The sequence below is a fragment of the Cherax quadricarinatus genome, chromosome 59 (genome assembly GCF_038502225.1).
Source record: "Cherax quadricarinatus isolate ZL_2023a chromosome 59, ASM3850222v1, whole genome shotgun sequence".
Taxonomy (NCBI): domain Eukaryota; kingdom Metazoa; phylum Arthropoda; class Malacostraca; order Decapoda; family Parastacidae; genus Cherax; species Cherax quadricarinatus.
This window is the reverse complement of record NC_091350.1, coordinates 11,484,992-11,512,626: the sequence shown is the minus strand read 5'-3', so window position 1 is coordinate 11,512,626 and position 27,635 is coordinate 11,484,992. Positions and strand designations below refer to the sequence as shown.

The window sequence follows — 27,635 nt, the reverse complement described above, 5'->3', positions numbered from 1 at the left end:
CATTTTATAAGAAAAAATAATTTTTTTTTTTTTTTAAATTTTGCGACACCAGGAGACACCTCAGGATTGGGGGTTGCGACAGTCAAAGGGTTAATAACTTAAAATAAGATTTGCTTATACTTTACAGTGATATTTTTCAGGGATGGTAAGTGAGGGTGAGACACTGGAGAATGTAGTCCTGAAGGAGTGGAAGGAGTACAAGATCAAGACTTGGAACTCAAAATTACGAGAGTTGGAGCGCAAGCAACGGAACATGGTGGCCGAGCAGAACGATAAGATGGTAAGTTGGCAAGTTAATGTTGTTGCAACACAAGCATGAAAACATGGTAGCTGAGGAGAATGTTGGGATGGTTGGTTACTAAGGTTGTATATACTTAACACTATGGCAGGATGAGAGAGAGCTGCCTTGTAAGGAGGTTCAATACTTTACCTCTGTCCTGTGCTATAAGTGAGGAAAAAACTGATTAAATGTTTTGCTCGCTTGGCACTCTTCCAAGGGTGTGCATCAGTGCTGGTGAAGGGTCTTTGATCCATGAAGTTAAAGCTTGTAACCCTTTGGATCAAACATGATTATCATCCAATTCTCACATGCTTTATTATCTCAATGAGTTTTTTTTTTTTTTTAATTTTACACTGGCTGTCTCCCACCGAGGTAGTGTGACTGAAAAAGAAACACTGACCATCAGTGTTTCTGCTGGACTTTTTCTGTCTTTTGAACATCTCTTTTTTTTTTCTTTAATTCAGTTTGTTATACACATCTCAACATTCATGTGTGCTTCTCAATACAAGAAGTCTCCATATTGTGTTTGTAGTGTTCCACTCACAAGAAAATTGTTTATATAGATAACAGCACAGTAGTGCAATGGACTGCCTGTTTCCATGACCCAGGTTCTTGTATGGCATACAAAACTGACTAGTGGGAGAGCCCGTCATAACTCCAAGTTGTCGGTAAACAAGTACAGTATGTCGGTAAGTGAGGAGAGGCTGTAATGCTTCACTTAATAATGTGAAGGACCTGGGAGTGGTAATGTCTGAGGATCTCACTTTCAAGGATCACAACAGTGCCACGATCACAACTGCAAAGAAAATGATGGGATGGATAATGAGAATGTTTAGAACAAGAGATGCCAAGCCAATGATGATCCTTTCCAAATCACTTGTTCTCTCTAGGCTGGAATATTATTGTACATTAACGTCTCTGTTCACAGCAGGTGAAATTGCAGATCTTGAGAGAGTACAGATAATTTTTACTGCACAAGTCCTATCAAACACTTCAACTACTGGGAATGCTTGGAAGCACTTAGACATGTACTCTTTGGAATGCAGGTGAGAGAGATATATCATAATCTACACTTGGAAAATCCTAGAAGGAATGGTCTCGAATCTGCACACAGAAGTCACTCCCTACAAAAGTAAGAGACTGGGCAGGCAATGCAAAATACCCCAAATGAAAAGTAGGGGTGCCAGTGGTACACTAAGAGAAAACACCATAAGTGTCTGGGGCCCAAGACTGTTCAGTATCCTCCCACATGCATAAGGGGAATTACCAGTAGGCCCCTGGCTGCCTTCAAGAGGGAGCTGGACAGATACTTAAAGTTGGTGCTGTATCAGCCGGGCTGTGGTTCGTACATTGGACTGCGTGTGGCCAGCAGTAACAGCCTGGTTGATCAGGCCCTGATCCACCGGAAGGCCTGGTCGTGGACCGCGCCGTCAGTGTTGATCCCCGGAATACCCTCCAGGTAAGGAGTTTTGTCAAGTCGTAACTTGTTAAAGCTCTTCTTAAGAGAAATTGGAGGCAAAGGTATATGATGTTGACAGGTGGTGGAAAAGGTACAATATGTAACCACTCTGGGTAACTTTAAAATAGGTTAGACAAGTATGAGTGAGAAGGGTTGGATTTAAGTAGGACCTGCAAAGCAGGGGTTATTAGGATTATTGAAACTAATTTCTTAGGTAGCTGTTCTTGTAGGTTAAACAGATATGTGGTGAGAAAGGTTGGATTTAAAACAGATCTGCCATATATATGGCCCAATAGGACTACTGCTGTGTTTCTAGATTTTTTTTTCTTTCAGCAAACTGGCTGTATCCCACTAAGGCAGGGTGACCTGAAAAGAAAAATGAAAGTCCTAGATTTTTATTTTCTTTTATTGTCATAGAAACATTTTTAATCCTAAAACCTTGATCCCAGGAGTGATCAAGGTCCCAGGACTGTAATGTTTCTATTAAACATGTCCTAAAGTGATTGTGTCTTGAGAGAGATTTTATTTTAATGAAGGCTTGCTCAGCTCTAAGGGTGTGTATATTACCTGTCTTGTCAGCACTTTGCCTTCCATGTATTGGGTAATAGAGAAAGGAAAGTGAATGAATTAAAGAAAGAAAGATTCTTAATGGTATGAAGAGTTGTAAATGTAGATGGAGCAAAACGGTTTAAAATGCTCATGTGGTGGAAAATAAATGCAGTTAATGTGATTTTTATTGACAATATTTTGCTCACATGATGGGCTTTATCAATGCAAACATCTGTTTGTGAAAAGCCCATCATGTGAGTGAAACATTGTCCTGCATGTAGTGTTTCTACTCATGAAGGAGCTGTCTCTATATTAATCTGTCTGTGGTTCTCATTCACACTGTATATTTCAGGTCAAAACTCTAGATGAAGAAATAAAAGAATGTAAAAGTTGCATTGATGTTCTGCACAAGACGCCTTCGGAAAACATCAGGCCCAAACGAGGAGCTAAAATGGATTGGGAAAAGATAGCTGCCCAAGCGGTGAGTCCAGTTTTTTCACTCTTGCGATATACAGTGGAACCTCGGCTTACAAATTTAATCCGTTCCGTGGACTTGTTCGTATCCTGATTTGTTCGTATGCTGGGTCAATTTTCCTCATTTAAATTAATTGAAATTCAATTAGTAATTTGTTCCAGCTGAATTCCTGCTCTCAGGAGGCGTGACAAAATAACCCTAATATCAACTCTACGGCTTATTTATTTATTTATTTATTAATTTGAACATGATACAGAGAAGTACAAAGGAATACAGTTATTAAAGTGTAACATGCCAAAGCCCCTTGTATGCAGAGCATAATGGGCAGGCTTAAAATTAACTTAAGATTAACTAAGCAATGATATATTCAGTGGTAAAAACATTATTGTAAACAGAAAGCAATTTAGCACAAATGAGTATTACAAAGACAGGTCATATGGTCATTTACTGTGTTGCTGTGCATTCAATAGAATGGAGTATTCTGTTAGGTAATGTATTTAAAAAAAACAAAGTTTGATTGGGTCACAGGTTTATGAGATACAATAATGAGAAACATGAGATACAATTTATGAGGTACAATTATTCAGTACATGTATTTATTTAGTTGTGGGTGAGTAAGTGATTTTTGAGAAGAGACCTGAATTTATAAACAGACAGTGTTTCTTTTATATTCACAGGTAATGAATTTCAGATTTTAGGGCCTTTTATGTGCATTGAGTTTTTGCATAGCGTGAGATGGACACGAACATCAAAGAGTGATCTGTGCCTTGTGTTATGGTCATGTGTTCTGTTGAGGTTGGTAAGGAGACATTTGAGGGGAGGGTTTATATCAGAGTTAAGTGTTCTATGTATGTAGTAGGTGCAGTAATAAGTATGGATGTTTTGTATGGTGAGTAGGTTTAGAGTTTTGAATATTGGTGGAGTGTGCTGCATGTAGTGGGAATTTATCATTCTGACTGCAGCCTTTTGTTGGGTAATTAATGGTCTGAGATGGTTTATTGTTGTTGAGCCCCATGCACAAATTCCATAGGTGAGATAGGGGTAAATAAGTGAGTGATATAGGGCCAGGAGGGCTGACTGTGGAACATAGTACCGTATCTTCGATAGTATGCCTACGGTCTTGGAAATTTTTTTGTATATGAAGGGTGGTAAGGTATTTAAATCTCCTGTCTTGTTTTTTAGTGTGTTGATAATAAGGGAGACTTCAGTAGGGTTAGTTGGAGCTAGGAACAGTGTGTTTGGGTAGTTGCCAGTGAGGTAGTCATTGGGTGGGGTATCTGAGCTTGGGATTTTATTGGCAAGGTTTTTTTCCTATAGTGGAAAAGAAATTATCAAGTCTGTTTGCTGTTTCAGTTGGTGGGAGTTGGGGTTCATCTGGTTTTGTTAATTCAATTTCGCTATTTCGTGATATCATTTTTGTTCCTAGAATTTCTGATAGGGTTTTCCAGGTCTTTTTTATATCACCTCGTAAGTTGGATAATGTGTTCTCATAATAAAGTTTTTTAGCCCTTCTTATCAGGCTGGTTAGGATTGATGAGTAACGTTTTGTTTGGTCTCTGGTTATGTGACCCATTCTGTACTGTTTTTCGTATAAGTGCTTTGTATTTATGGATTTGAGGATGCTGGGTGTTAGCCAAGGACTGTTCAGTCTCTTAACTGTCATCTGTTTAGTTTTTTGGGGCAGTGCTTGTTATAGAGGTATTGGGTCTTTTTTTAGAAAATTATTAATGCATTCGTCATTATCTGTATAGATTTCTAGCTCAATGTGCCATTCAATGTTTGTCACTGCTGCTGTGAAGTTATTAATGGCTGCCTCATTGTGAAGTCTGAAAGTGACTTTAGTAGTGTCTTGGGGTAATTTGCCAAGATTTGTTATGAGGAAGGTAGGGTAGTGATCTGTGGTATTATCTGTGATTATGCCTGATTTTAAAGGGAATATGGTGTTGGTCCAGATGTGGTCTAGTAGGGAAACACTAGTCTCTGTAACTCTTGTAGGTTTTGTTACTGCTGGTAGCAACAAGCAGTTACTCATAGTGTTTGTGAATTCAGTAACATGTGGGTCCTGGTCTGCAGGATATTTATATTGAAGTCACCTGAGAGTAGTAAGTGATCTTTGTTCATGCGTGCATCAATTATCATACTTCCTAGGTTTTCACTAAAACGGCTAATGTTTGACTGTGGTACTCTGTAGATGTTTATCACTGTGAGAGGTTTTTGTAGGTGTTTGGATTTGAATTTAGCTATTATATATTCCCCATGTTCATCCCTTGTGCAAGTATTAATGATACATTCTAGTTGGTCTGAGTAGTATATAGCTGTGCCACCCCCTTGTTGATCTGTCCTACAGTTGTGTATGGCTGTGTAACCAGGAATGGCATAGACATCTGTAGTATCAGACTTTAGCCAGGTTTTGGTGAGAGTAATGATGGATATACTGGCATGCAGGGAATTTAGTAATGCTATGAGGTCATCATAATGTTTACCTAAAGATCTGATGTTTTAGTTAAAGACAGTTATGTTTTTGTTGGCTCTGAGAAGTGCCTTTGATTGTTCTGCTGTGTAGTAATTACAGTTACTGTTTGATTCATTTAAGTCATTCATTAAGAGGTTGGTATCAGGATCAATGCTTGTTATCATAAGATTTATAGTGAATCTTTAGTTAGAATTAAGTATAAGACAAAGTAAATATTCTAAAGCTATAAAATAGCACCCGAGTTATATTAACAAATGTAAAAATTTGAGCTAAGGTAATTCTTTAAAGCTAAAATAAAGGAGACAATATAAAAGGGACTAAAAAAAAATTGTGGTGAGCAAATAAAGTGGTAATCAAATAAATGAGCTAGGGAATATAATGGCAAAATAGTGAACTTATTACACTTTAGCACCTGAGAATAGCACCTTGATTATTTTAACAATTGTGAATATATGAACTAAGGTTGTTATGTAAAGTTAAAATAAAGCTAAAATAAAGGAGAAAATATAAAGGGACTAAATTAAATAATGGTAAACAGAGTTAAATTGGCAGATAGTAACTAAGATACAATATTGGTTTGGGAGTAACATCTGATTTGTTATATATAATAAGTTGAGCAATTTATTGTACTATAAAAAGTGAAAATAATATGAGGTAGTTGGTAGTAGCTAGCAAAAGATAGTTTTGGGCCTTGAACAATAATGTAATTGAAATATACACTAATTGCACACACAATATAGTCACTAAGATATGAAAATAATCTGAGAGTAGGATTTGCCTTGTAGCATAAAGTTTGAGCAATTAATATCATTATAGGAATATTCAGGAAACCGGTTATTTTTATATAGCCAGACTTGAGTCCTGGAAATGGGAAGTACAATGCCTGCACTCTAAAGGAGGGGTTTTGGGATATTAGCAGTTTGGAGGGATATGTTGTGCATCTTTATACGTATAAGCTTCTAAACTGTTGTGTTCTGATCACCCCTGCAAAAACAGTGATAATGTGTGAGTGTGGTGAAAGTGTTGAATGATGATGAAAGTATTTTCTTTTTGGGGATTTTCTTTCTTTTTGGGTCACCCTGCCTTGGTGGGAGATGGCCAACTTGTTTAAAAAAAAAAAAAAAAAAGGAATATTATTTGAGGTAGTTGATACTAGCTAGTGAGGGATGGTTCAAGGTATTGCACAGTAGTGTAGTAGGAACATACACTAGTAATTTGGGAGAAAAGGGAAAATTAGGTATGATTATAAGAGAATTTAACAGTGCTTAAGTAGGAAAGAAAAAGGTAATAAAGATATTATTAAAGAGTAAGTACCCTATTAACAAAAAATAAATTGTGAATTGGGAATCTGGGAAGATAACACAAATTGGGTCACACAAAGAACTGTGTGGGACACCTGGGATAATGAGGTAGTAAATACTATCTAGGAGGTGATAGTACAGGGATTAGTTCAGTAATGACATAATAACATACACTAACGTAGTAAGGATTTGGTCACTAATATCAGTCAGACTCTGTAATGTTTGCATCATGAAGGAAGTTTGCTAGTTCATTTTCATTTGTAATGTAGTACACCCAGCCTACATTTGTTTTTCTTACTAGAATTTGTCCATCACGTACAAAGCACTGGTGAATTTTATCATTATTATCACGTTTTAGCTTTCTCACTCTGTACAGGAGGTTGTGTCGTTTTCTTGTGAGACACTCATTTATGTATATATCTTTTTTTGCTTTAATAGATGAAATTATTAGATCTTTGTTCCTGTCTTGTGTGTGAAATCTGAGCATAACACTTTTTCTACTTTGGTTCCCTAGTAACTGCGATTCTTTTATTTCCGACACTGGTACATTTACATGTATTCATCTAACATGACATAATAAACAATATAAATAAGATAGAAAACTGATATACACTCTAGAATGAATAAAATATGTCATTATGTGGACAACAGAGGGAGGAGGATTGTGGTCGAGCATTCTAGCTATGAAAACGTCAGAGGTGATATAAGAGAAAATGGAGTTTGTGAGGCTAACTGAATTAAATCTGGTGTACATACGACATTTACATATCATGGAGAAGAAATGTAGAGCGGCATATCCTGTCAAGAGTTCACATTTTTCTTAAAGACTGCTATGTACAATTTTCATGTTTATCTTGCTACACTACTGTGAGCTGTTTCACCGTCAACCATGTCAACAGCAGCTTTACCAACTTTTAATTGACAGAGGTCAGCTGCTTAGAAATTACTGTAATGCCCTTCGCTGGCGCTATAGCCTTTACAGACCCCTTCTGCTTTAGTATTGCACATATAGTAGATTATTATTATTATAATCATGGGGAAGTGCTAAACCCATAGGTACTCACTCGCCAAGTCTTCAGCCCTCGTACTTAGTCTGTACTTATTAATCATTTCTTGCTTTAATTCCATGAAAATCATCCTCTTTTCCTTCTTGGCACTGTCCTTTGCACTTGCTTCCTTAGGACCCATGGTTAGAAGAAAGAAATCTTGTGAATTAACTGCACGAAACATAAGGAAATCACAAGAATTCCTTGCACCGCGAGGGTAGCTCTGTAAGCACGTGCACTAGTGACCATTCTGGGGGTGTTGTCAAACTAAATTATACGCAGCACATACATAGCATTTTTTTTTTTTTTTCAAGTCGGCCGTCTCCCACCGAGGCAGGGTGACCCAAAAAAGAAAGAAAATACTTTCATAATCATTCAACACTTTCACCTCACTAACACATAATCACTGTTTTTGCAGAGGTGCTCAGAACACAACAGCTTAGAAGCATATGCCTATAAAGATACACAACATATCCTTCCAAACTGCTAATATCCCGAACCCCTCCTTTAGAGTGCAGGCATTGTACGTACTTCCCATTTCCAGGACTCAAGTCTGGCTATATAAAAATAACCGGTTTCCCTGAATCCCTTCACTAAATATTACCCTGCTCACACTCCAACAGATCGTCAGGTCCCAAATACCATTCGTCTCCATTCACTCCTATCTAACACGCTCACGCACACTTGCTGGAAGTCCAGGCCCCTCGCCCACAAAACCTCCTTTACCCCCTCCCTCCAACCTTTTCGAGGAGGACCCCTACCCCGCCTTCTTTCCCCTACAGATTTATACGCGCTCTCCATGTCATTCTACTTTGATCCATTCTCTCTAAATGACCAAACCGCCTCAACAACCCCTCTTCAGCCCTCTGACTAATGCTTTTATTAACTCCACACCTCCTAATTTCCACACTCCAAATTTTCTGCATAATATTTAAACCACACATTGCCCTTAGACAGGACATCTCCACTGCCTCCAACCGCCTCCTCGCTGCTGCATTCACAACCCAAGCTTCACACCCATATAAAAGTGTTGGTACTACTATACACCTACCATCCGACTTACGACCTGCTCGACTTACGACCACTCGACTTACGACCGTGTTTTTTTATGCCAAATTTCTGGGAAATAAACAACTATTTGTGTTGTACACAGTGTTTATCCTAAACCTTACAGCATAAAATACAGTACAAACAGCATAAAAAGTAAAGTAAAACATGAAATGCCAAAATAAAGCAATAAAATAGTCATTACAAAAATGTTATGTTGATATTCAGTAGTAAAGTTCGACTTACGACCATTTCGACTTACGACCGGTTTCTCGGAACCGAACTCGGTCGTATGTCGGATGGTAGGTGTACAGTAGACCCCCGCATACCGGATGCATCGCATACCGTACAATCCGCATACCGGACGCTTTGATCGCAAAAATTTTGCCTCGCATACCGCCCAAAAACCCGCTCACCGCCCTTCGTCCGAGACGCGTCCAATGTGCAGCCTGAGCCACGCTCACATGTTCCGCCGGTGGTATTGTTTACCAGCCAGCCTCCGCGGTAACATCCAAGCATACAATCGGAACATTTCGTATTATTACAGTGTTTTTGGTGATTTTTTCTGGAAAATAAGTGACCATGGGCCCCAAGAAAGCTTCTAGTGCCAACCCTACAGCAATAAGGGTGAGAATTACTATGGAGATAAAGAAAAAGATCATTGATAAGTATGAAAGTGGAGTGCGTGTCTCCGAGCTGGCCAGGTTGTATAATAAACCCCAATCAACCATCGCTACTATTGGTGGTACAGCTGCTGCTGTACCACCGTCAGCTGCTGCTGCACTGTCAGCTACTGCTGCACTGTCAGCTGCTGCTGCTGTACCACCGTCAGCTGCTGCTGCTGCTGTAGTACCGTCTGCTGCTGCTGTAGCATCGTCTGCTGCTGCTGCAGCATCGTCTGCTGCTGCTGTAACATCGTCTGCTGCTGCTGTAGCATCGTCTGCTGCTGCTGTAGCATCATCTGCTGCTGCTGTAGCATCGTCTGTTGCTGCTGTAGCATCGTCTGTTGCTGCTGTAGCATTGTCTGCTGCTGCTGTAGCATCGTCTGCTGCTGCTGTAGCATCGTCTGCTGCTGCTGTAGCATCGTCTGCTGCTGCTGTAGCATCGTCTGCTGCTGCTGTAGCATCGTCTGCTGCTGCTGTAGCATCGTCTGCTGCTGCTGTAGCATCGTCTGCTGCTGCTGTAGCATCGTCTGCTGCTGCTGTAGCATCGTCTGCTGCTGCTGTAGCATCGTCTGCTGCTGCTGTAGCATCGTCTGCTGCTGCTGTAGCATCGTCTGCTGCTGCTGTAGCATCGTCTGCTGCTGCTGTAGCATCGTCTGTTGCTGCTGTAGCATCGTTTGTTGCTGCTGTACCACCGTCAGCTGCTGCTGCTGCTGTAGCACCGTTGTTGGTGTGGCTTATTGAGAATACCAAGAAACAATTAACCCCAGAGGATTTGCCACCCAGGATAACCCAAAAAAGTCAGTGTCATCGAAGACTGTCTAACTTATTTCCATTGGGGTCCTTAATCTTGTCTCCCAGGATGCAACCCACACCAGTCGACTAACACCCAGGTGAACAGGGAAAATGGCTGGAACTAGTGCTCATATTGGTGAATTTAGAGCCAGCAAAGATTGGTTTGAGAGATTTAAGAATCGTAGTGGCATACACAGTGTGATAAGGCATGTTCTAAAAAAAATATAATATATATATATATATATATATATATATATATATATATATATATATATATATATATATATATATATATATATATATATATATATATATATATATATATATATATATCTTTCTTTCAACGCACCGGCCGTATCCCACCAAGGCAGGGTGGCCCAAAAAGAAAAACGAAAGTTTCTCTTTTTAAATTTAGTAATTTATACAGGAGAAGGGGTTACTAGCCCCTTGCTCCCGGCATTTTAGTCGCCTCTTACGACACGCATGGCTTACGGAGGAGGAATTCTGTTCCACTTCCCCATGGAGAATATACATATATATATATAATATATATATAAATTATATATATATATATATATATATATTTATTTATTTATTACTTATTTATTTATTTATTTTATATTTATTTATTTATTTATTTATTTATTTATTTATTTATTTATTTTACATGTATATATTTCAACCGCCCAGGGAGGTACTACCGTCCTGCCAAGTGAGTGTAAAACGAAAGCCTGTAATTGTTTTACATGATGGTAGGAATGCTGGTGTCATTTTTTTCTGTCTCATAAACATGCAAGATTTCAGGTATGTCTTGCTACTTCTACTTACACTTAGGTCACACTACACATACATGTACAAGCATATACATGTATATACACACCCCTCTGGGTTTTCTTATATCTTCTTTCTAGTTCTTGTTCTTGTTTATTTCCTCTTATCTCCATGGGGAAGTGGAACAGAATTCTCCCTCCGTAAGCTATGCGTGTTGTAAGAGGCGACTAAAATGCCAGGAGCAAGGGGCTAGTAACCCCTTCTCCTGTATAAATTACTAAATTTAAAAAGAGAAACTTTTGTTTTTCTTTTTGGGCCACCCTGCCTCGGTGGGATATGGCCGGTTTGTTGAAAAAAAAAAAAATATATATTTGTATATACACCTACCATCCGACTTATGACCGAGTTCGGTTCCGAGAAACCGGTCGTAAGTCAAACTTTACTACTGAATATCAACAAAACATTTTTGTAATGACTTTATTTTATTGTTTTATTTTGGTATTTCATGTTTTACTTTACTTTTTATGTTGTTAGCACTGTATTTTATACTGTAAGGTTTAGGATAAACACTGTGTACAACACAAATAGTTGTTTATTTCCCAGAAATTTGGCATAAAAAACACGGTCGTAAGTCGAGTGGTTGTAAGTCGGATGGTAGGTGTATTTATATACTATTTCATACATTTATTAAACAAAAATACCAACCACTCCAACACTATATCCCCCCCTGCTTTTAACATTTCTGTCATGATCCTATCAGTTCCAGCTGATTTACTCCCTTTCATTCTACATAATGCCTCATGCACCTCCCCACATATTCACATCCTGCTCTTCTTCACTCCTAAAAGATGGTATACCTCCCTGGCCAATGCATGAAATTACCCCCTCCCTTTCTTCGTCGACATTTAAAAGTTCCTCGAAATATTCTAGCCATCTACCCAATACCTCCATCTGCCCATCTACTAACTCCCCTACTCTGTTTTTAACTGACAAATCCATTCGTTCCATGGCTTTCTTAACTTGTTTAACTCCAAAAATTTTTCTTATTTCCATTAAAATTTCTTGACAATGCCTTTCCCACTCTATCATCTGCTCTCCTTTTGCACTCTCTCACCACTCTCTTCACCTTTCTTTTACTCCCCATATACTCTACTCTTCTTATAGCACTTCTTTTATAAATTATTATATTGCTGTAATCTTTTATTATAGATTATTTTATGAACTACAAAAGACAGTTACATTTCTTTTGTACCAGTTTGATGGTCACCGGAGCTCTGAGGAATGTCGTCTGCAGTGGGAGAACCTGCTCCACCCATTGATCAACCGCTCACCGTGGACTGAGGAAGAAGATCTTGCACTCCAGGTTTGCATTTTACTAACCAGTAGTTTCTAACTTGTGCATGTTGTAGTACTTAAAGCAGGATTGTACCCACGAGTTTTTCTGTAAGTATATAGCCATTCACAGGAGTTGCACTGATGCCACTGAATGGCTTGGGATCAAAAAAATTGCCAGTAGTTACCCCTCTTCCATTGGTTAAAATTGATCACCTCCCATTTTCCAGGTTCTTCATGGCCCATATGGATTTAGCAGCCCTCCATGAATATAATACAGTAATGTGTGAGGATTTAATTGTTGTTATCCACACTGTGCATGCATATTTATTTACATGCAAACACACTTTTCCCACTACACATGTTAGTAGCACACAGTGGTAATTATTATTATTGCAGTACAGTACATTCCTGGGGGGGGGGGGAGTGCTAAACCCATAAGTTATTGCCAAGAGAAGGGGAAGTATTTGGGTTTGATTCAGTGAAGGGGAAGGTAGCTCCAACTCTTTGGATCAGTATCTCTTCACCAGCATGAAACAGATACCTGTAATTGTTTTACACAATAGTAGGATTTCTAGTTTTCTTTTCTTTCTGTCTCATGAACATGCAAGAACACAGGTACTTCTACTTACACTTAGGTCAGACTACACATACATGTTCACGTATATGTATACACACCAATCTGAATTTTCTTCTATTTTTCTGAAGGGGTCTTCTTATCTATTTCCTTTCATCTCCATGGTTAAGTGGAGAAAAATCTTTCCTTCACAAGCCATGTTTGTCATAAGAGCTGACTAAAAGGCTGGGAGCAATGGGCTAGCAACCTCCTCTCCTATATAAATTACTTAAAATGAAAAGAAGAAAACTTTTATTAAGCTGGGATGTTTGAATGTGTGTGGATGTAGTACAGATGATAACAGAGATAATTGCCAATGTTATGAATGAAAAGAAGTTGGATGTCCTTGCTCTAAGCAAAACAAAGCTGAAGGGGGTAGGAGAGTTTCAGTGGGGAAAAATAAATGGGATTAAGTTAAGAGTATCTTAGAGAGTTAGAGCTAAGGAAAGGGTAGCAACTGTGTTGAAGGATCAGTTAGGGAAGGAGAAGAGGGAATATAAATGCATAGATTCAGGGATGATGTGGGTTAAAATAAGGGTTGGATGTAAAAAGTGAGTTATAATAAGTGTTCATGCACCTGGAGAAGAGAGGGAGAGAGAGATTGAGAGATTTTGGGAGATGTTAAGCAAGTGTTTGAGAAGCTTTGAACAAAGTGAAAGAGTAGTTGTGGTGGGAGACATGAATGCTGAAGTGGGTGAAATGGTTATAGAGGGATGTGGTAGGTAAGTTTGAGGTGCCAGGTGTAAATGATAATGGGGGGCCTTGGAACTTTGTATAGAAATAGGTTTGGTAATACATAATACTTTTTTCCTTTTTTAACAAACCAGCCGTATCCCACCGAGGCAGGGTGGCCCAAAGAGAAAAACGAAAGTTTCTCTTTTTAAATTTAGTAATTTATACAGGAGAAGGGGTTACTAGCCCCTTGCTCCCGGCATTTTAGTCGCCTCTTACAACACGCATGGCTTACGGAGGAAGAATTCTGTTCCACTTCCCCATGGAGATAAGAGGAAATAAACAAGAACAAGAACTAGTAAGAAAATATAAGAAAACCCAGAGGGGTGCATATATATATGCTTGTACATGTATGTGTAGTGTGACCTAAGTGTAAGTAGAAGTAGCAAGATGCACCTGAAACCTTTCATATTTATGAGAGAAAAATGGACACCAGCAATCATACCATCATGTAAAATAATTACAGGCTTTCGTTTTACATTCACTTGGCAGGACGGTAGTACCTCCCTGGGTGGCTGCTGTCTACCAACCTACTACCTGTTAGATAAGACATATTTTAAGAAAAAAAAGGATAAATAAATATGCAAGATATGATATAGGGCATAATGACAGTAGTTTCTTAGAGACTATGAATTGGTAGATAAGATTCATGGGTAGACTACAGGATTTGCATGTTTATAGAGGGGCCATAGATATATCAGATCACTTTTAAGTTGTAGCTACAGTGAGAGTAAAAGGTAGATGGGAAGCAAGGAGAATGGCATCAGCATGTAAGAGAGAAGTGAAGGTTTATAAGCTAAAGGAGGAAGCAGTTAGTGTAAGATATAAATAACTATTGGAAGAAAGATGGGCTGGTGAGAGTATAGGCAATGAGGTTAAAAAGGTATGGGATAGATTTAAGAATGCAGTGTTAGTGTTCAGCAGAAGTGTGTGGTTATAGGAAAGTAGGTGCGGGAGGGAAGAAGAGTGATTGGTGGAATGATGAGGTAGAGAGAGTAGAATATGAGAGGTTATTACAGAGTAGAAGTGATGCAAGGAGGGAGGAGTATATATAGAGAAAAAGAGTGGTTAAGAGCAGTGGCGGCTCGTAGCTAAAATTAATGGAGGTGCTGCTTCAGAAAACTTTTTACTTCACAGCTGCAAAGCCAACTTCTCCGTTGGTACCATTCAGAATTAAAGCTACGAATATACTTTTTGAATTTTTCCCAGGCATCATTTACGTCTGTGCAACTTGTTATCACTGTCCAGTCACAATTGTGTAGCCTATTTACCAGTGTTTCTTTACTGTAGTTTCTAGTTGCCCTCATTTTTATTGTCCTGTGTAGGCCTATCTGTTCCCTAGTGATTTTCCTGCATTTCATTCCTGTGGAATGAAATACAAAATGGGAATTGACACAGTTACTTTTTGCTGATGATACTGTGCTTTTGGGAGATTACAAAGAAAAATTTCAAAGGTTAGTGGACGAGTTTGGGAGAGTGTGTAAAAGTAGAAAGTTGAAAGTGAACATAGAAATGAGTAAGGTGATAAAGGTATCATATGATTTAGATAAAGAAAAATTGGATATCAAATTGGAAAGGAGGAGTATGGAAGAAGTGAATGTTTTAAGATATTTGGGTGTTGACGTGTCAGCGGATGGATTTATGAAGGATGAGGTTAATCATAGAATTGATGAAGGAAAAAAGGTGAGTGGTGCGTTTAGGTATATATGGAGACAAAAAACATTATCTATGGAAGCAAAGAAGGGAATGTATGATAGTATAGTGGTACCAACACACTTATATGGGTGTGAAGCTTGGGTTGCAAATGCTGCAGCGAGGAGATGGAGGCAGTGGAGATGTCCTGTCTAAGGGCAATGTGTGGAGTAAATATTATGCAGAAAATTTGGAGTGTGGAAATTAGGAGAAGGTGTGGAGTTAATAAAAGTATTAGTCAGAGGGCTGAAGAGGAGTTGTTGAGGTGGTTTGGTCATTTAGAGAGAATGAATCAGAGTAGAATGACATGGAGAGCGTAAAAATCTATACGGGAAGGAAGGCGGGGTAGGGGTTGTCCTCGAAAAGGTTGGAGGGAGGGGTGAAGGAGGTTTTGTGGGCGAGGGGCTTGGGCTTCCAGCAAGCATGTGTGAGCGTGTTAGATAGGAGTGAATGGAGATGAATGGTATTTTGGACCTGAAGAGCTGTTGGAGTGTGAGCAGGGTAATATTTAGTGAAGGGATTCGGGGAAACCAGTTATTTTTATGTAGTCGGACTTGAGTTCTGGAAATGGGAAGTACAATGCCTGCACTTTAAAGGAGGGGTTTGGGATATTGGCAGTTTGGAGGGATATGTTGTATATCTTTATACATATATGCTTCTAAGCTGTTGTATTCTGAGCACCTCTGCAAAAACAGTGATTGTGAGAGTGTGGTGAAAGTGTTGAATGATTATGAAAGTATTTTCCTTTCGGGGATTTTCTTTCTTTTTGGGTCATCCTGCCTCAGTGGGAGACGGCCGACTTGTTAAAAAAAAAAAATATTTACTGTTCTTCTTTCATACCTTAGTACAGTGTATACATATGTCTGGTGGTGCCTGAGATGAGAATGGTTCTATTGTCTCACATTGACCTATCTGTGCATTATACATAGAGTTAAGGTTATCATTCCTAGCTAATAGACTGTCATTATTACCTTCACTTATCTGTCTGTTTTGCACCTGTACCACAGTTTGAGGTCCTGGATTAGTTTGGATATTGCCACATAGTAACGCAACTATAATAGCTGTGTGTCACTGTTTTTGTTTGGCTATTTGGTATTGCCATACCTTGCAGCGATAGTGACACTTACATTTTTGGAAGTATGGCAACTGTTGGGCTCTCACTGTCCAGGGTGCTATTACCCAATTTGCCTTTTCCAGTCCCCATGACCTATTTCCTTCTTCAGAGAATTGCAGGATAAGGATAAATGTAATTATGGCAGCCTCTATTCCTCTAACACCAGCCATGTTCGCTCTTCACTCTTTTTATCACTTCACAACAATTTTTTTTTTTTTAAAGAAACCACTGATTGCTATCAGTCACCTAGCACTGGCCTAGTAGCTACTATAGCAATCACCACTGATTACTAGTTGATTTCCTGTTCACTTACTTCACTAACCCCTTCACTTGTTCATTTTACTTCACAAACCCCCTTCACCCCTCACTTATCCCCTTACTTCATAAACCCCTTTCACTCCTCACTTCACAGTCCGGCTTCACCTATGACACTTCTAGCTCATTTCCATCCTGGCATGATAAAAAAATTTTAATCAATGGCATTATCCATCTAGCCGTCTAGACGATATCATGAAAGGTAATAGGAGCAATCCTATTATCTGCCTCAGTGCGGGAGGCAACGATGTTGGCATACATAGGAGTGAAGACCTGATTAGCAGGTATAGGACAGCAGTAGAGATTATTAGGAGGAAGGGTGGGAACCCTGTGATATGTGGCATTTTGCCCAGGAGAGGAGCTGGAAATGAATGGTTGTCCAGGGCAATTAGTGTCAATTGCTGGCTGGACAAACACTGTAAGGAAAATTCAGTAACATTCATAGACAACTGAGACCTCTTCTATGGTAGAAATGACATGTATGCCAGGGATGGGTTCACTTATCTAGGTTTGGGGTGAGAGCACTGGTGGTATGGGTTTTTTCAGTATAGCAATAGTGTGAGTTTTAGGGAAACCAGTAATAGGCAGAATGAGGCAGAGTTATTCAAGAATATTGGAAACCCAGTTGCACTAGGTGACAAGAACAGTAATAGGTATAGTAGAGGAACAGAAATCAGCAGGAAGAGAAAAGAGAAGGGAGGTTTTTTAAAGATATTTTATACTAATTCACGTAGTGCGAGGATAAGATGGATGAATTGAGATTATTTGCAAGTGCGGGTAACATTGGTGTTTTTGCAATAACTGAGACATGGTTTAATGTAAAAAATCGGGACATGCCTGCTGAATGTCACATTCAGGGTTGTAAATTGTTTCAAGTAGATAGAAGTATCGGTAAGGGGGTTGGGGTGGCACCCTATGTCCGAGATCGTTTAAATTGTTGCATAAAAACAGGTATAAAGTCTGAACTAAAACACAGAGTCTGGGTAGAATTTTCTGAGGGGTATGAGAAATTTATTTTAGGCGTGGTATACCGTCCTCCAAACTTAACCCTTAAACTGTCCAAACAGATCTATGTTCACATGCGTAGTGCTCCAAAAGTAAATCTACATTTTTTTACATATTTTCAAATATAACAAAAAAAAATGTAGATCAAAGTTTTTTTTACATGTTTTCAAATGTAAAAAAAAAAAAAATCTACATTTTTTACATACTTTTAAATGTTGAAAAAACGTAGATCTACATTTGGACAGTTTAAGGGTTAAATAGGGACCAAGGGAAACTACTTTGGGAGGAAATTGTTAAGGCCACAAGGCACGAAAACATAGTAATTCTAGGGGACTTTAACTTTAGTCAGATTGATTGGAATTTTTTGACTGGGAATTTAGAATCTAACAACTTTTTAGAAGTAGTTAAGGATTGTTTTTTGAAGCAGTTTGTGACAGAACCTACAAGGGGAAATAACCTGCTTGACTTGGTTCTGGCAAACAAAGAAAACCTTGTAAATAATATAGAAATTACAGAGGAACTCGGCACAAGCGACCACAAATCAATTACCTTCAGCATTGAATGGAAGTATGATAGTAAGAATAACTCAGTAACAGTCCCAGATTTTCGCTTAGCAGATTACAATGGGCTTTGAGAACACTTATCTGTTGACTGGGATAACGAAGAGAGCTATCAATATGAGAGTTTTCTAAACACTACACATGCTGCCCAAAGAAATTTTATTCCGTATAAAGAAATTAGATCAAATAGAAATGACTCAAAATGGATGAATAATAGGCTCAGATATCTTTTAGGACAGCAAAAAGGAATTTATAGGTACACCAAAGAGGTGAGGGTCATCTTATGAATCAGTATGTTGACATTAGGAGGGACGTTAAAAAGGGGATAAGAAAAGCTAAACAGGACTACGAAATTAAAGTTGCTAGGGATTCGAAAACTAACCCAAAAACTTTTTTCCAGGTTTATAGAACAAAAGTTAGAGATAAGATAGGTCCCCTTAAAAATAACTATAGGCATCTTGCTGACAAAGAGAATGAAATGTGCTCGATTTTAAATAATTATTTTTTCTCGTTTTTTACACAGGAAGACACTAACAGTATCCCAGTAATTAATTTTTATAGTGGGCCTGAAGAAGATAAATTATGTAACATCACAGTCACTTGTGAAATGGTTATGAAACAAATAGACCGACTGAAACAAAATAAATTGCTGGGTCCTGATGAGCTTTTTTCAAGGGTTCTTATGGAATGCAAAATGGAACTCTGTGAACCATTAACTAATATTTTTAATTTATCTCTTCAAACAGGTGTAGTGTCTGATATGTGGAAGATGGCTAATGTAATTCCTATTTTCAAAGCAGGGGACAAGTCGTTACCGTCAAATTTCTGCCCAATAAACCTGACCTCAATTGTAGGCAAATTACTAATCAATTATAGCTGAGATTATAAGAAACCATCTGGATAAGCATAATCTGATTAATGATACTCAGCATAGATTCACGAGAGACCGTTCGTGTCTAACTAATTTATTAACTTTCTTCAGTAAAGCTTTTGAGGCTGTTGATCATGATAAAGAATTTGATATTATTTACTTAGATTTTAGTAAGGCTTTTGATAGAGTTCCGCACCAAAGACTGTTAAAGAAAGTGGCAGCTCATGGCATTGGGGAAAAAGTGCTCTCGTGGATCGAGTCATGACTTACAGACAGGAAGCAGAGAGTGTCCATACATGGGGTTAAATCCGACTGGGGATCTGTAACAAGTGGCGTTCCAGAGGGATCGGTCTTGGGCCCGTTGTTGTTTATAATATGTATCAATTATCTTGATGAGGGAATTACTAGTGAAATGAGCAAATTTGCTGATGACACAAAGATAGGTAGGATAATTGATTCAAACGTAGATATCAGGGATAAGATAAGATAAGATAAGATTTCGTTCGGATTTTTAACCCCGGAGGGTTAGCCACCCAGGATAACCCAAGAAAGTCAGTGCGTCATCGAGGACTGTCTAACTTATTTCCATTGGGGTCCTTAATCTTGTCCCCCAGGATGCGACCCACACCAGTCGACTAACACCCAGGTACCTATTTGCTGCTAGGTGAACAGGACAACAGGTGTAAGGAAACGTGTCGAAATGTTTCCACCCGCCGGGAATCGAACCCGGGCCCTCCGTGTGTGAAGCGGGAGCTTTAGCCACCAGGCCACCGGCCACCTACATCAGGAGGATTTAGATAAACTCAATACCTGGTCAGAAAAGTGGCAGATGCAGTTCAGTGTGGATAAATGCAAGGTTCTGAAGCTTGGGAGTGTCCATAACCCTAGCACTTATAAGTTAAATAATGTAGAACTTAGCCATACAGATTGCGAAAAGGACTTGGGGGTTACGATAAGCGGTAACCGTAAACCAAGACAGCACTGCCTAAGCGTACGTAATAAGGCAAACAGATTACTGGGATTTATATCAAGAAGTGTAAGCAACAGAAGTTCAGCGGTTATATTACAGCTTTATACATCATTAGTAAGGCCTCGCCTAGATTACGCAGCTCAGTTCTGGTCTCCATATTACAGAATGGACATAAATTCATTAGAAAATATTCAGCGTAGAATGACTAAATTAATACATAGCATTAGAAATCTTCCTTATGAAGAAAGATTGAAGACCCTTAAATTACATTCACTTGTTAGATGAAGAATTAGGGGAGACATGATCGAAGTGTATAAGTGGAAAATGGGTATTAATAAGGGGATATAAATAAGGTCTTGAGGATATCTCTCCAAGAGAAAACCCGCAGTAATGGCTTCAAATTAGACAAGTTTAGATTTAGAAAGGATATAGGAAAGTATTGGTTTGGAAATAGGGTAGTTGATGAGTGGAACAGTCTGCCTAGTTGGGTTATGGAGGCTAAAACCTTAGGTAGTTTCAAATTTAAGTTGGATAAATACATGAGTGAGTGGATTTGAGTAGGACTTGCATATGATTGGATTGAGTTCTCCGAGCTTATTTCTTGGGTGGCATTGAAAATTGGGTTGGGCAAATATTTTGTTAGTCGGATGGATTGTAAAGGTCCTGCCTAGTATGGGCCAACAGGCCTGTTGCAGTGTTCCTCCTTTCTTATGTTCAAAGCCTCATCGATCCCATTTATTGGGGCTGTGTTGTGTTGTTGACTGTTCCTCGTAGAGTTGATGTTTCAGCCATTTTTATAAGCACTGAGGGAAAAAGCAGCCACTGCAATCTGACAGATTCCTTGGAGTTTAGTCATTAGATTTGGTATTTTCTCCTATGTTTCCCTCCCAATGTACACTGGTCAGTTGATATGGAGGTCAGCTTTTGAAAAAAAAAACATGCTTGGCTGTTTAACTAATCCACTTCCTGCGATTTGGCACTGAGGAAAAGAACCATCGCTATAGCCCAATAGTTTTCTTGGAGGTTTTTCTAAATTTGGCAGTTTCTCCGGTGTTTCCCTCCCATTAACACTGGTGCAGTTAATATGATGGTCAGCTACTGTTAGTATAGTTGAAAACTGGCAGTAGCTGGTGTTTGAATGCCAGTCAGCCATGTTTACATGTTTACTTCCTTCCATCATTTGGCACTGAGGAAAAAAAGACGTCACTACAGACCTGTCAGTTTCCTTGGAGTTTTGTTGTTAGGTTTTTCCCTATGTTGATTTCCCATTGAACACTGGTGCAGTTGATAAGGAGGTCATTTACTTCAGTGTAGTGAAAAACGTTGCTTGTCTAGTTTTATGTCTGGTAGCGGTTCTGGTATTGAATGCCGGTCATTCTCTTTTGGTCATATTTGGTCCATTTCGCTGTTGTCACCATCAGTTTTCTTGTCACTGTAAGTTCCTTGTATGTTGTTGCAGCAGTACTCGCAATTAGGCCATCACTGGAGTTTGGATAGGCCCAGGGGTTGGCAAAGATATAGGAGCAGCCATTGTTGCTGCTACCTGGGCTGTGACCCAGCACATGATGAAGAAAGGGAGGCAGTAATTTCATGCACTGACCAGAGAGGTATAACATCTTTTATGAGTGAAGAAAAGCAGGATGCATGTGTGGGGGAGGTGCATTAGGCATTATGGAGAATGAAAAGGGGTAAAGCAACTGGAACTGACGGGATCATGACAGAAATGTTAAAAGCAGGGGTGGATATAGTGTTAGAGTGATTGGTATTTTTGTTTAATAAATGTATGAAAGATGAGAAGGTACCTAGGGATTGGCAGAGTATGTATAGTTCCTTTATATAAAGGGAAGGGGGACAAAAAAGATTATAAAAATTATAAGGGAAGAAGCTTACTGAGTATATCAGGCAAAGTATATGGTAGGGTTATTATTGAAAGAATTTGAGGTAAGATAGAGAGCAGGATTGCAAATGAGCAAGGAGGCTTTAGAATGGGTAGGGGATGTGTAGATCAAGTGTTTACATTGAAGCATATATGTGAACAGTATTTAGATAAAGGTAGGGAAATTTTCATTGCATTTATGGATTTAGAAAAGGCATATGATAGAGTGGATAGAGAAGCAATGTGGTATATGTTGCAAATGTATGGAATAGGTAGTAAGTTACTAAATTCTGTAAAGAGTTTTTATGAGAATAGGGAGGCTCAGGTTAGGGTGTGTAGGAGAGAGGGAGATTACTTGTCAGTAAAAGTAGGTCTTAGACAGAGATGTGTAATGTCACCATGATTTAGCGTATTTATAGATGGGGTTGTAAAAGAAGTAAATGCTAGGGTGTTGGGGAGAGGGGTGGGATTCAATTATGAAGAATCAATACAGAATGGGAGTTGATATAATTAACTTTTGCTGATGATACTGTGCTTCTGGGAGATTCTAAAGAAAAGTTGCAAAGGTTAGTGGACGAGTTTGGGAGGGTGTGTAAAGGTAGAAAGTTGAAAGTGAACATAGAAAAGAGTTAGGTGATGAGGGTATCAAATGATTTAGATAAAGAAAAATTGGATATCACATTGGAGGGAGGGAGTATGGAAGAAGTGAATGTTTTTAGATATTTGGGAGTTGACTTGTCAGCTATCCGATGCTGCCATTACCCGAGGGGTCCACTGTAGTGGTACCAACACACTTATATGGGTGTGAAGCGTGGGTTGTAAATGCTGCAGCAAGGGGGAGGCTGGAGGCAGTGGAGATGTTGTAAGGGCAATATGTGGTGTAAATGTGCAGAGAATTCGTAGTGTGGAAATTAGATGGTGTGGAGTTATTAAAAGTATTAATCAGAGGGCTGAAGTGGGATTGTTGAGGTGGTTTGATCATTTAGAGAGAATGGAACAAAGCAGAATGACTTGGAGAGCGTATAAATTTGTAGGGGAAAGAAGGTGGGGTAGTGGTCGTTCTCGAAAAGGTTGGAGGGAAAGGGTAAAGGAGGTTTTGTGGGTGAGGAGCTTGGACGTCCAACAAGCGTGCATGAGCATGTTAAATAGGAGTGAATAGAGACGAATGTTTTTTTGGACCTGACGAGCTGTTGGAGTGTGAGAAAGGTGATATTTTATGAAGGGATTTGGGGAAACCTGTTAGCCGGACTCGAGTCCTGGAAATGGGAAGTACAATGCCTGCACCTTAAAGGAGGGGTTTGGGATATTGGCAATTTGGAGGGACATAAGAACATGAGAAAGAAGGAACACTGCAGCAGGCCTACTGGCCCATGCGAGGCAGATCCAGTTCACCCACCAGCTTAAACCAATGCCTTAAGGTAGTCAGGTCAGGTCCCATTTGCTAAGGAAGGAGCACGGCAACTGACCTAGTAGCACAAGGTGGTCAGGTCCAACTCCCATCCACCCACACCCACTTGTGTATTTATCTAACCTATTTTTAAAACTACACAACGTCTTAGCTTTTATGATGGTACTCGGGAGTTTGTTCCACTCGTCAGCAACTCTATTACTGTACCAAACCAGTGCTTTCCTATATCCTTTCCGAATCTGAATTTTTCCAACTTAAATCCATTGCTGCATGTCCTGTCAAGGCTAGATATTTTTAGTATGTTATTTACATTCCCTTAATTAATTCCTGTTTTCCATTTATACACCTCAATCATATCATCCCTAATTCTGTCTTTCTGGAGAGTGCAGATTCAGGGCCCTCAGTCTATCCTTATAGGGAAGATTTGTGATACATGGGATCAACTGTTATCCTTCTTTGTACGTTTTCCAATGCATTTATATCCATTCTGTAGTACTGTGGCCAGAACTGTGCAGCATAATCTAAATGAGACCTAACCAAAGACATATAGAGTTGAAGAACAACCTGAGGGCTTCTATTATTTACACTTCTTCATATGAAGCCAAGAATTCTGTTGCTTTATTGCGAACACTAATGCACTGTTGTCTTGGTTTTAGATTACTGCTAACCAGAACTCCTAAATCCTTTTTGCAATCAGTAGTATTAAGATCTACATTATTAGTTTATATGTGGCATGGTTATTTACCTGTCCAACATTTAGAACTTTGCATTTGTCAATATTAAACTGCATCTGCCACTTCTCCGACCATTGCATCAGTCTATTCAAATCATCCTGGAGTGCTCTAGTGTCCTCATTAGAATGAATTGGACGGCCTATTTTGGTGTCATCAGCAAATTTGCTTATGTCGCTATTTATTCCCTCATCTATGTTGTTTATGTAAATTGTGAACAACAATGGGCCCAACATTGGCCCCTGAGGAACACCACTTGTGATGTGCCCCCATTCTGATTTCTCCCCATTTATGCAAACTCTCTGCTGCCTATTTGTCAGCCATGCCTCTACCTAGGAAAAAATTTCTCCTCCTATTCTGTGTGCCTTAAGTTTCCTTAATAGCCTCTGGTGTGGAACTCTATCGAAAGCCTTACCGAAGTCTGTATACACAATATCATATTCATTACCCTGATCTACCTCCTCAAACACTTTAGTGAAAAAAGTTAGTAAATTCTTAAGACAGGAACGCCCCTTTGTAAAACCGTGTTGAGAATCATTAATCAATCTGTGCCTGTCAAGATGGCTGTGCCTGTCAGTGATCTGACCAGAGTTACTCTTAAGTGGGCCAATCTTGTCCCTAATCTTACTTCTGTATACCTGAAAGAACCCTTTTGGGTTAGTCTTTGAATCCTTTGCGACCTTAGCCTCATAATCCCTTTTTGGTTTTCTTATTCCTTTCTTTATTTCTCTCTCTAATTGAATATATTGATTTCTTAACTGCCCATCCTCTCTTTTGATATGCCTATATATGCCTCTCTCTTGACCAGTGAGATGTTTTAATCTATTGTTCATCCATTTGGGATCATTTTTGTTAGATCTAATTTCCCTACTCGGAACAAAAGTTGTCTGGGCAGCTAGAACTATGCTCTGAAAAACGTCATATTGGCAACCAAGATCACCTACCTGACACATAGTCAGGACATCCCAATTTATCCCACCCAGGTAATTTTTCAGTCCCATGAAGTCGGCCAAGCGAAAATCTGGGACAGGTATTTGATTGCAGTTATCTGGGTAATTCCATGATATATTGAAACTAAGTGATTTGTGATCACTTTCCCCAAGATCATCATTAACCTCAAGATTATTAATTAATGACTCTATGTTGGCAAGAACCAAGTCAAGCAGATTGTTTCCTCTAGTTGGCTCTGTCGCAACCTGTTCTAAAAAGTAATCCTGAACTGTATAAAAAAAGTCACTAGACTCAAGATTTCCTGTCATATTGTTCCAATCAATTTGTCTAAAGTTAAAATCTCCCATTATCACAACATTTTCATATCTAGATGCCTTATGAATTTCGTCCCATAACAGGTTACTGCACTCCCTATCAAGGTTTGGGGGTCTATAAATCACACCCAAAATTAATTTGTCATGACCCTCAAGAAACTGTAGCCAAACAGATTCTGTGTTCGATGTTTCTAATCTTATATGTCTAAGACAACAATTTAAATTTTCTCTGACGTACATTGCTACTCCACCACCCTTCCTGTGTGGAATAGTTTATAACCCTGTATGTTGCATTCAGAAGGCATTTCTCTATCTTTCAGGTTGAACCAAGTCTCTGTTATACCAATAATATCTATATTACCTACACTTGCAAGTAATCTTAGCTTGTCTATCTTATTTCTTAGACTCCTACTATTTGTATAGTAAACCTTAAGGGAGCTAGTCACTCGTTGCCCTCTACTATCTCTTTGTTTGTTGATCAGTTGATTTGCCATTACTAGCAACATTATTTTGAATATTGTCTTTTAAACATATCCATGTGGTATCCCAGTAATAACTGCTGTTTTTAACCCAAATGCTGCAGCCTGATTGTTTCCCCACAAACACCCATACCTCTATAATCTATCAGTTTAAATTCCTAGACAAGTCATCAGTTACCCTTTCAATTGAATTGGCTAATGCAACCACTCCATCCCCAGAGAGATGAACCCCATCCCTTGCATACATATCATGTTTGCCAAAGAATAGGTCCCAGTTATCAATGAATGGGATTGCAAGTTCCTTGCAGTACCTGTCTAGCCAGCAATTTATACCAATTTCCCTAGACATCCATTCATTGCCCACTCCCTTTCTAGGCAAGATGCTACATATGACTGGGATCCCTCCCTTAGACCTAACTACTTCTATGGCTGACCTGTACTTATCCAGCAGCTCCTCTCTCCTGTCCATCCCAATGTCATTACTCCCAGCACTAAGACAGATAATGGGCTTGTTCCCATTACCTGCCATAATATTATCCAACCTGCTGACTATGTCACCAACACCAGCTCCAGGAAGGCACACTCTCTGTCTGACCTTTCTGTCTCGGTTACAAAAAGCATGGTCCATATATCTTACTTGAGAATCATCTACTATTAAAATATTCTTACCTTGATTAGCAGGGGAATCAGTGGTACCTTCAGCCTCACTCTTCTTAGAGAACAGAGAATCGATTTCCTACCTTCACATCTTCTCTGTTAACTCTCCTCATCTTCCTTCTTCTTGAACTGTGAACCACTTGCCACTTAAAGTGGCTGCCACTATCACTGCTGGTGACCATTTCCTCCTTACCAGCTAAATCCTTCTCACACTCACTCCCAAACTCATCTATGTGAAGCTTCAGCCTCCTATTTTCCTCCTGAAGAAGTAGAATCTCCTTCTTCAACACTTGAACCTGAGATTCTAAAATACTACAAGAAGCCATGGCGCTTGGTAACAGCCCACGCTAACTCCCAAGAGCTTAGGCAGGTATGACCACACGTGACCACTGACCTCAGCGTACTGACCACTGACCTCAGCTGATCTCTAAACTGTTGTATCTGAACGCCTCTGCAAAGACAGTGATTATGTATGAGTGATGGTGAAAGTGTTGAATGATGAAAGTTTTTTCTTTTTGGGTTTTTCTTTCTCATTGGGGTCACTCTGCCTTGGTGAGAAACGATTGTGTTAAAAAAAAAAATAAGGCTCAGGTTAGAGTATGTAAGAGAGAGAGGGAGATTATTTTCCAGTAAAAAGTAAACCTTAGACAGGGATGTGTGATGTCTCCATGGTTGTTCAGTATATTTATAGATGAGGGTTTTAAGAGAAGTGAATGTTTGGGTGTTGGCAGTTAGTGTGGGATTAGGAAATAGAGAATTTAACTCAAAGTGGGAGTTGTCACAGTTGCTTTTTTGCTGATAACACTGCTTTTGGGAGATTGTGAAGAGAAGTTGCAGAGGTTTGTGAATGAGTTTGGAAAGGTATGTAAAAGAAGGAAATTAAAAGTGAATGTAAGAAAGAGCAAAGTGATGAGAAGATAACAAAAAATTTAGGTAATGAAAGATTGGATATTAGATTGGAAGGAGGGAGTAATGAGGAAGTAAATGTATTCAGGTATTTAGGAATGGACTTGTCAGCAGATCGGTTTATGAAAAATGAGTTGAAACGTAGAATTGGTGGGAAAAAGGCGAGTGGAGCACTGAGGAGTTTGTGGAGACAAAAAACGTCATCCATGGAAGCAGAAAGGGAATTGTATGAAAGTATAGTGGTACCA

General features: G+C 39.1%; 1 protein-coding gene across 5 annotated transcripts in view; it reads left to right on the top strand.

The window, feature by feature from the left end:
- Positions 1–27,635, top strand: part of LOC128698717 (uncharacterized) — a 300,712-nt gene that overhangs the window by 59,368 nt on the left and 213,709 nt on the right. For all 5 annotated transcript variants that reach the window (XM_070097720.1, XM_070097721.1, XM_070097719.1 and 2 more), the window contains exons 6-8: positions 141–280; positions 2,641–2,769; positions 12,114–12,221. In XM_070097720.1, the coding sequence (XP_069953821.1) occupies positions 141–280; positions 2,641–2,769; positions 12,114–12,221 (377 nt within the window). The remainder of the gene's footprint in view (positions 1–140; positions 281–2,640; positions 2,770–12,113; positions 12,222–27,635) is intronic.